Source organism: Olea europaea, unplaced genomic scaffold (genome assembly GCF_002742605.1).
Source record: "Olea europaea var. sylvestris unplaced genomic scaffold, O_europaea_v1 scaffold671, whole genome shotgun sequence".
Classification (NCBI taxonomy): domain Eukaryota; kingdom Viridiplantae; phylum Streptophyta; class Magnoliopsida; order Lamiales; family Oleaceae; genus Olea; species Olea europaea.
The window spans coordinates 186,162-196,480 of NW_019265091.1; the positions used below are offsets into that span (position 1 = coordinate 186,162).

A 10,319-nucleotide genomic window follows, 5' to 3' on the forward strand; every position below is an offset into this window, starting at 1 on the left:
TTTTTTTAATTTTTTAAAAATCATCGATTCTTCCCCGGTTCAAACACTTGAACCTCTCTTTTCTGGGCCAATGGCCAGGTCAATTTTCAAAACAATTGTTACTACCTGATTTACTTAATTTAAAAAATAAATAAAATTGTATTTTCATTTTTTACACAATATATATTTTTAGTAACCAGATTTCTAATTTAACTCCTCGTCATAGAGCTCTAAGTGATCCTTCAACTAGACAACTACCAATATATCAAGTCAAAAGGAAAAGAAAAATCAAGTTCAACATGATTAAAAATAATAATAATAATAACATGATAAATTAATTATGCTACTTATTACTTCTTCACCTACAAAACTCAAAGATAGAGACGTCTATAGTAAGCATCAAGTTTGGAGGAAACCAGCATACAAAAAGAGAAACTGCAATCCCCCGAGTGTGATTTCTCTTGGAAGTGTATTGTCTATGGATACATCAAGAAAGATATGTTACACATGCCACCAAATAATGGCAACAGATGAAAAACAGGAGAAATAAAATTAAAGAATTACTACATTTATCTAGCAACAGACTTCTACACCCTCCTAACAATATAGTTAGTCGTTCCAGACACGAGCAGTCTGAGATCTATAACTTAACCATGCAGGTGGTGTTGCAGACTCGAGCAGTATCTGATCTATGTAAACTTCAGTATGGCGCTTATCCAAAAAAAAAATCCCAAGAAATAAATAAAAATTGAGGAGACAGTACCTCTTCACCACCCAGGTTCGGCCTATAAACAAAGCAGTTTACGACTATAAATTTTCTTCTTGTGAAAAGAGTATCGTCAAAATGTCACTATCAATGTACAACTGACTCATCCAGAATTCCCGGAAACTTCAGCAGTACGCTGCCTCATCATTTCCATCACAGCTGCCCTTCTTCGGGATTCAGACTGCTGTTGCAGCCTTCTAATGTGCTCAGTCAAATCTCTGCACCAAAACATTGTACATAAATTCAGGATTTTTAGCACAAAACTAAGCATCCAGAGTTTCCAGTAGAGCGACAGAAGGAGGAATTTCAAATTCTCAGGATGAAAAAGAGATAGGTAAACAGACCTGCAGCGCGGTACAGTGCATTGGGATTCCTTGCAGGCTCGAGAATGAAGTTGAAGAAGATACCACATTTTCTTACAGAGAGCACACCCACCAGAAGCACGTACTTTGCATTGCATACCATGGCGAAAAAGTGCCTTCACCTTGCGACAGTTTGGATATTGACAATTTGGAGAACGACACTGGGAAGCATGCACCAGGAGATCAAGCATTTTCCTAAGCTGCAAAGCAAAATAGACATTGTGTCAAGAAGTCGGTGTTTTCCTTGAGTTACTATGCCACACTTGTCTACAATGAGAACTGACATTTCATCACATATAATACTTTCAATACAGATGAACCATCTCTTTTGGAATGCATGATTGTTCAAGCACTGAAGTAACCTATATCCCTTGGCGGAAATAGTCAACCTTGGACTTTTAAATGTTTATATATATATATATATATATATATATAAAATAAATGATATGCTAAGCACGAATGACATAGCACATTAATTCATTGGTGGATAACACGTTTAATTCAAATATTGAGACCCATCATAAACTTATCCACTAATGAATTGATGTAACAGTTATCAGTTTAGATCATTCCTCATACATATCTTTGCACAATTATTTTAGTTGAGGTGCATTTCAGGTAAAGAAGTGCCTGACACAATGAAAACAAAAAGTGATGCATATCCCAAGAACAAACTGATTAATCATAATGATGTAAAAGTAGCAGAATGAAGTGAAACAACACGAAATAAAAGAAAAGAATAACACACCTGTTGAACTCGGAATTGCCTTGCTTCTTTATTTTGGGCATTACGTTCATTGGATAATTGATTAGTTAACTTATGAGGATGATTAATCCCACCCTCTTTTTGATAACAAGCATTGCACACATCATAATCTGTGCATGTCTCACAGTGCCAACCTTGACCGGCTTCTATATCATGTTGACATACATTACATGGCATTACAAATGCTGGGGCGGTGGGATTGTGAAGATGGTAGAGGACCATCATTGAGGAATGCTTAGCACGACGCAGGGTATCATATTGATAATGGTTTCCTTGACAAAGGCTAAGAAATGCCTGCCTGGTATCAAAGAATTCACTCTCAAGAATCTCATCTTTATCTTTGGTATCAACAGGGACATCATTGATTTCTACCTGCAGATTTTTCAACTTCTCAATACTAAGACTAATCCATGTAGAACATGGAGAAAACTGAAGTATGATAAACTACCTGAGCAAAAAAGCCTACAGAACTTACCAAGTACAGCACATGCTTGTCCTTTTGATTGACAGGATGTCTATCTCGGTCCTCACGTCTTTGCTCAGATTCATAGCACCTGGATAAAGCCAGGAGTATTAAGCAGTGCTATAGTTAAATAAAGCAATCGATTTTACAACCAATTATTGCTCACGGACTTCACTCATTTGCATACAAGTGCAGATGACAGTTGGGTGGGAAATGTGATTCTGCAAAAGAGAGTTCTCATCTGATGGGACTTGTTAGTAAAGTCAATTTGAAGAATAATTCGAATACCCGTTAACCATGGAAACAATAGTAATTAAGGAACCCACAAATATTATTGGATTCATTTTGTAGAAAACCTCAATAGAAAACAATTAACTTTTGAATGTCAAATTTTTAAACGAGTGTTTTGCCAGAGCATCTAACATGGCAAGGAATCAAAGACAGACCATATAACTTCTCAAGGATAAAAAAAATTAAATATCACAAGCACAGACAGTTAAAGCTAGATATTCTATTTTCATTATGCATCTAATATCTGCGAGTTTATCTCTGCCTCCCTTAACTGGCCAGGAGGGTGGTTGAGGAAGGGGAAAATGGGTCTTGTTGTTAAGGGAGAAGGGAGAGAGACGGATAAACTTCCCCATGGCAATCTAACATAGGCATGCATTTATAATGTAATAACTTTGATAAATGTCTATCTAAAGCACGTAGAAAATGGATAGCCCTAGAAAGCAAAAGTCCAGGAAAGAGAAAATCAAGAAAAAGTAATTAATGTGATGCCTAAAATATCAGAAGACTCCTTACTTATTGCAAAGCTGAAAGTTTTTGCACTGTTTGCAAACCCAACTATCTCCAGATACCATTAGAGTGCAGCAATGCGAGCATGCATGTTGCAAGTGAACCATGATAAAGTCCTCCTTCATCGGAGATATTGTCTCACCAAGCTAAAAAAAAAAAAAAAAAAAATTTTTTTATTAGAACCAATAATAAGACGTGCAGCAATGATTTTAACAATGAATGCTGGGGGAAGGAACGTAGAGAAAATAAGAGGCAGAGGAAGATGATTAAAAAAGCATCAGTCAAAATGCGAAAGAAAAAATCACAAAAACAATTTATAGGGCAGAAATTATAAATAATTATAAGTAAATAACCATGATTATTTTTAAGTGCCTGTAATGTTTTGTTTCAGAAATACTGATGATAACATCATCATTTTGGTAGGTGTTCAAAATAAAAAGACCTGTAGAGAAATTTAAACACAGGCAATAAAATTACTTTATGCATTAACAGGATGTCCCTCGACACATTGCCGGAAAGATCAGTTTGACCAGATGCCTTTAAAGCTCTTTTCGTGATGGTTCTTTTCATAGCTCCCTTGTGCTGTTTCCTCCCATCCTCTTCTTGTTGTAGTTGATAGATCATGTCCTCTGCAGCACCAGGCCAGTAATCTCCATCAAAGTATGGCAACCGTGCTGCAGTCACCTTAGCTTTACACTCACCGGTAGAAACAAAGAAATGGTCGTATAAATTAGTAAGGTTAACTACAACATTTTCCTTCGCAGCTTTTCTTAACATGGATAAGTACCTGAAATAGAAGATATCATCCACATCAATATCAAAAAGCGTTAGCAAAAAATAAATACAATAAGCCTCAAGTTTGAAGGCTTATCAATCTTACCACTCCCTGAGTTTATCAGATTTTGGCGTCTTTTGAATTTCTGGGTGGCAATATAAAATGTAGTCTTCACCCTTTAATGGAGGACAAGCCCATATATAGCAGCTTGTGAAACCACGCAATTTGCAATATTCTAAATATCCAATCTGGACAGAAAAAAAATAATATATATATATATTGTTCAGGTGTCAATATAACGAGTGGTAATAATATTTGTTTTCCGTTGCATGAATCAGGCATAAAAATGAAGCATAAAAGGAAATGGAGTATAACTTGCCAAAATTTCATGGTACACAAATGTCCGAAGAGCTTCTCCTGTCACTGTTTTGACATCTGGCCTAAAATACTTCACAGAATCTAGATATGAGAGATAAACTCGGCGATGATTTGGTTGCTGACATTCTGATCCAAATTCTTGAACATACATCCCAAAAAGGCATACTTCGACGCCTTCAATTTTCTGAAATAATAATACCACCTGGAAAATGAAACTTTTAGTTCGTAGCTCAATGACATTTCAAGAGTCGATTAAAAAAGTGTCTTGTCAAAGAATAGTTCTCCATCCATTTGATTTAAATAAAGAAAACTACAAAATTTTCTACTCAGATGTTTTAATAACTTTGAAGGCTCAGATGTCAGCATCCATCAATATACATAAACTTACATCAGGCTGGAAGTTCACAGAATGCTTAACAGATGATTGGCATCAGATTTAATGGACTTTCGAAAATGATATATAGTCATATGGACACTAGAAATTCTTCCCCGCCATTACAATTCTCTTTCAATAATAATTATAAAAGCCAGAGCAAAAATAAAATACACCTCTGACCACTAGTGAAAAGGGTGGTTTATATTGGCATGAAAGATATCAGTTGAAAGGGAAAAATAACAGAGAATAGTCCATCACATCTTATGCTCATTTTCCAAAGGAGAAGACCAAAGGAAATAAGAGCATCCAGTCAAAGCACTCGAGAAAAGTGAAGTTATTTAAATTTTTCATGTTATTTTAAATTCTTACAAAATAGTGTGTATTAAAATATATAACGTTGAACTTAAAACCGGGAACCATTTGTTTTTTATTTCATTTTATTTTATTTTTAAACTTGAAATCACAGAGTTATGCTATTTAATCTGGGACGCCATTAGCAACCTCCATATAAATTGTCAATAGCGTACCCGATATTTGTATGGCAACCTGGAAGATCACAGTTTTTTCTTAGCATACCTTAGATTTATACGGAAACTCTGATGGATAGTTTTCCTCTTGAAAAATTTCGAGAAACCTTGGTTTAACTTCCAACTTCTTATCCACTGATGACACAACTCTTACAACAAGTGCTTCTGCTCCAGGAACCTGGCAAAATCAATGTCACAGTAATCACAATACTGAAAAGGAAAAATACAAATTAAAAAGGTAGTAGGGTTATAGCAAATAGAAAAACAAAAAGTAAAAGTAAAAGTTTACGCTATTAAAATGCAATACATCAGAACTCCAATGAGAGGTTTCATGCACAAGTATGCGCACGAAGACGACCCCACGGCCAAAAAAAATGAGAAAAGAAAATGAAGAAGATTTGTCAAATGCCAAAGAAGGAAATATATGAGGTTCTCGTGTTTTTGAAGACTAATAGCAACTGTAAAAGAGGAAATAAGATCCAAATATTCATTTAAAAAAAATTAAATAAATAAATCAAGATAGACAGTATAATCATAATAATATTAGAAATCTCCACCAGTTACTAAAAAGCCTGCATTAACTGCTTATTCAGAAAACATAACAGAATATAGTTCCACAACACAAATTATGACTAGTCTGCGAAATTCCAGTGCCAATAGAACTAACTTATAGACCTCATAATGATACTCTCCATGAATAAGATAAGACCAAAAGTTGAAACTCTAATACATAATGCAGCAAAAGGTTCTTTAGGAGGCCTTGTATATTTCAGCACAACAACATGAACATTTGAAATTATTAAAAAAGTATCAACGTATGTGCAGTTCTTGAAATACAACAAATTCTTGAAATACATTCATCAGCAACACATGGAAGTGCATTTCTTGAAACACAAACCATCTCAATCCAAAGATATTGCTGTCAAATAAATTACCTCATCATAATTTCTTCCTTGAGCCCTTGCCCTCTCCAGTCTTTCTTGCTTCAATCGTCTAAACAATCGCTGCTCGATGTGATCACTCAAAATTGTTGTAGGCAAATCTTTTGCTCCAAGAACGGCACTCTGTGGTAATGGCATACGTTCTCCTCTTTCCACTTCTGCTACATAACAATTTGGGCATGTATACTCAGCTTGTCCACCATCATTCCTTCTACCATTAAATAATGCACATATTTGATGTTGCCAAGCTTCACACTTGTCGCATTGAACCCACTGCACAAAGCAAAAATACTTGGTATCCCAAGGGACCATTTGCATGGTAAAACACACATACACACACATATATATATATGGGAAAATGATCTAATGGACACCAATGCTTAACTTATGTTAAGCACCGATGACATGGCACACAAATTAATTGGTGAATCATTTGTGTGCCATGTCACCGGTGCTTAACATAAGCTAAGCACCGGTGCCCATTAGATCATTCCCCCCCCCCCACCCCACACACACACACACACACACAAACTATAACATACCCATTCTTCAGTTTCTTCATCATTTTTCTTCTTCTCCAACCTTGCCTTTGGAATAGGAGTTCTATCAGCCATGATGGTGTCTCCACGAGCGTCATTGTAACATGGAATGCAGAAGCAATGACGAGTATCTCCAGCTCCAATGGTATAATACATCGCATTTCTTTTTATGCGAGCACCACAAGGTGTACAATATAGAGGAGGTGGTTCAAAGGTAAGCTTCTCAACTGCACACAACTGGCAAGAATTTTCACTCATTGAATGCTCCAGTGCTTGATTCTTTTCTGCTTTTGATTTGCTCTGTAAAGAAAACATGAATTGAGTAGGACTGAATCTACTAAGTGCTACTGGTAGAAACAAATATGCTCTTCACCATTCAAACACCCACCCTTCCCTTCAAATAAAAAATGAAAAAATAAATACAACCCAACTAAGCCTCATTGCCAATACAAATGCCACATTACTAGGATGATGTTATAAAATTGCTTTCTAATATATATTGAGATGTCAAACAAAAGAAAGAAGTTGATAATTATGTGTTGAATATTCTTGCAATCCTCAGGTCAGATTAATATACAGTTTGATAGATTTGTACAGTGGCTGAATGCAGCATTTACGACAGGTGCTGTAATAATTATATAACTTCTAACATCTACACTCCCACTCACCCCCATAACAAAGTAACAAAAGCATTGTATAAGAGTCTACAAACTTACCTGGCCAACCCACCGTCGAAGACCTGTAATGTGCTCTCGGACTTGCTCAGGAGTGAACAATTCTATCAGTGACACACCCTTTACATTTGGCTTCCCAGACTTGGATGCATTTTCTGAAGGTAGAGACGTATTTTCATGTTTACCCTGGTCCGATTCCTTCTTAATTTTAAGGTCCTCCTGCACCGTCAGTACAACAGAATTCTCCAATTTTATAGTAGAGCCTTCACTATTCTGGAGGTGCGTTTCATCCAAATTGTCACTTTTCATCTCAACACTCCTAGGACTTCCTTGTTTACTTACAGGAATTTCCATCTCTACTTTGGGAATTTCTGGTTCCATTGTCACACAAGGATTTAAATGTTCAGTATGCTGTGCATCCTTGATGGAATGAGGTTCATTTATGTTAGGAACTGGTACAGCAGACCTCTCACTTTCAGACACAAGCGGTTGGGAGGTTTGTTCAATTTTTACACGTTTGACATTATGCTGTAAATCTTCTGGATCTTCAGCTACATCTGGACCCATCTTGAGTGTCGACTTACCAATTATTTCAGTAGTATTATGGGACTTACAAGATCCATTGACTGAACTTGGCAGAGGAGAAACCAGATCAGCACGACCAAATGCCTTAAGGTGTAACTGCACATAATTCTTTACAGGAACACAAACCGGGCAACTTGTATCCCTACAATGCCTGTGATGATTAACTAGAGCTTTTGTAGCACGACAGCGAGGATACAGACATCGAAATACACTGCACTGCTCCATATGCCTCAACAGTTTCTGACCATTTATGCAATTAGGATCTTGACATTTCCCTTCCGGAGAAGGACATCGACGAGCATGCCTCAAAAACAACAGCCATTTTTGTTGGTTCTTGAACTGCTGTTCACGATTAAGGTTACTAGATCTGACAGTCCCACTCACATTTGGAGGCTCTGCTGATTTAGTCGCATCAGGTTGGCCAATCATTGATTCCTCTGAGGATTGATTGTTTCGCTCAGCTAAATCTTGCCCAGTTATTCTCTGACGAAATTCCCCTGGCACATTTTGATCATGAAGAAATTTCCCTGCCATTTGAGACCCATCATGAGTCTTGGGATGCCACCGACCACGCTCTGTTGAATCTAGTTGGACATTACCAGAAAAACCACTAAAATCACTTTGAGAATTAGGAGCATATTGATGTGGAAGGGAAAATTGTTGCATATATTCAGAAGTTTGAGCTACAGATGAACAAACATCCTGTGAGTAAGATGTATGTGAAAGAAACTGAGAACTTCTAGAATGGTCTTCCATAGTATTGTGTGGCAACTGATTCTGCGTATCAGAAAATTGGAATTGCCTGAACGATTGTGAGGGCAGATTTTCATCATGGTGCTCTGTTCCACGCTCAGACTTCACTTTAGAACCTATATCAGATGGCAGCTGAGACTCATCATTCTTTAACAAAAGCTGGTGACTTTGACTTTGACTTTGACTTTGCTGATTTTGTTTACTTTGCTGTTGACCAAGTTGCTGGTGCTGAAATTGATACGAAGGCTTTTGAAATTGTCGAGGTTGGTGAGATTGTACAAGATTCTCTCTCCCTGAGTAATTGGATTGAAGGTGCATTTTTGCTGATTCATCAGTTGAATAAGGCTTCATCCTAATCACCTGTTGAGTTGCATGCATATTTGACTGATTGTCCTTCAAAGGCAGGCTTGCATTGGGCATGGACTGCAAGGATACTGCATTAAACTTCTGATCGTTCATCGTCGACTCAACAGAGGTTACAGGAGCATGGAAGTTTCCAGACCCTGAAGCATCAGAAGAACCAAGCTCATATCTGTCACCTGCAAATGGCCTATTGTAGTAAGGGTGCAACTAAAAAGCAACAGAAACATATTCAGCACATTTTCGCAGTAACACATTTTGAGAGAGAGAGAGAGAGAGAGAGAAAGTACCCTGCATCACTGGTTGCAAATGTTGATCAAAATGTTGGTGCCAGGGTTTTGGGGAGTTCCCATGCATGGTTCCCATTAAATAGCCCTCTGAAGTTCCCGGAACATTCATTGGTGGTATTTTGTTTCCAATCACCCCTAGCCCACCATTTAAGGACCCATTTGATAATCCATACGATGTTTGCTGCAAGGTGGACCTATCCACATGACCATCAATATTTTGCAGCATACAACTATTTTGACCACCAACATGCTGCATTGGCTGTGATCCAACAGTAGATTCATCAGCCGGAAATGCACTGACATTATAAGATGGCTCCGGGTTCAAGAAAGACTGATTATTAGCATTTTCATTCCCTTCGTTATTTGGATTACTAAATCCAGGAGTGGGGATCATTTGGCTGGTCATTCTCTGCACACTGGATGTCAACATGCTATTTCCACCCGAACTGATTGAGAAACCAGTAGATGACTGCTGATATCCACTAGACAAAGCACCTGCATACATAAATATATATATATATATATATATCGTGAAAGGAATTAGAGAAAGCGAGTTGACAGCCATACTCATTTCCAAAGAAATAAGACAAAGAGAAGCATTAAATAAACTAAAAAACCATCATGCACATTCCCAGATGGCAAGAAGATTTCGGAATTAACAGCGGGGGATGCAATTGTATTACCATTGTTAGCAACGACAGAACTATCGACTGACGAAGCTCTTGTCAGGATTGAATTCCCTGTTTGAGGCAATCCAGGGGTCGGAATCATTGTACCAATGGACGAGGAAGTATTAGCATGTGAAAATTGCTGGTTGTGGTTACTCATCCGCTTAATCAGCAGTTGTAACCGGCTTTCCAAGGTTGCCCTGTCTAGATACTCCTCCTGACAATAATGCAAGAAAAGAAAGAAAAAAGAAAGGCTTATTTACATGATTAGCAGTTAATTATTTCCTCAAGACGCCCTAATATATGTTCAACCCTCCTC

At 37.3% G+C, this 10,319-nt stretch overlaps 1 protein-coding gene across 5 annotated transcripts in view; it reads right to left on the reverse strand.

Moving 5' to 3' along the window:
* Positions 1 to 309: 309 nt before the first annotated feature.
* LOC111390337 (histone acetyltransferase HAC1-like) overlaps positions 310 to 10,319 on the reverse strand; it is a 14,958-nt gene continuing 4,948 nt past the window's right edge. For 3 of the 5 annotated variants that reach the window (XM_023015357.1, XM_023015359.1, XM_023015358.1), the window contains exons 4-17: positions 10,016 to 10,217; positions 9,333 to 9,827; positions 7,387 to 9,221; positions 6,674 to 6,970; positions 6,126 to 6,404; positions 5,240 to 5,368; positions 4,289 to 4,489; positions 4,015 to 4,157; positions 3,612 to 3,921; positions 3,141 to 3,280; positions 2,349 to 2,427; positions 1,856 to 2,248; positions 1,090 to 1,307; positions 527 to 963 (exon numbers count right to left, since the gene is read on the reverse strand). In XM_023015357.1, the coding sequence (XP_022871125.1) occupies positions 849 to 963; positions 1,090 to 1,307; positions 1,856 to 2,248; positions 2,349 to 2,427; positions 3,141 to 3,280; positions 3,612 to 3,921; positions 4,015 to 4,157; positions 4,289 to 4,489; positions 5,240 to 5,368; positions 6,126 to 6,404; positions 6,674 to 6,970; positions 7,387 to 9,221; positions 9,333 to 9,827; positions 10,016 to 10,217 (4,836 nt within the window). In that variant the 3' untranslated portion in view covers positions 527 to 848. Of the gene's footprint in view, positions 964 to 1,089; positions 1,308 to 1,855; positions 2,249 to 2,348; positions 2,428 to 3,140; positions 3,281 to 3,611; positions 3,922 to 4,014; positions 4,158 to 4,288; positions 4,490 to 5,239; positions 5,369 to 6,125; positions 6,405 to 6,673; positions 6,971 to 7,386; positions 9,222 to 9,332; positions 9,828 to 10,015; positions 10,218 to 10,319 lie in introns of all 5 variants that reach the window. The other 2 variants (XM_023015356.1, XM_023015360.1) reach the window with 2 other exon arrangements.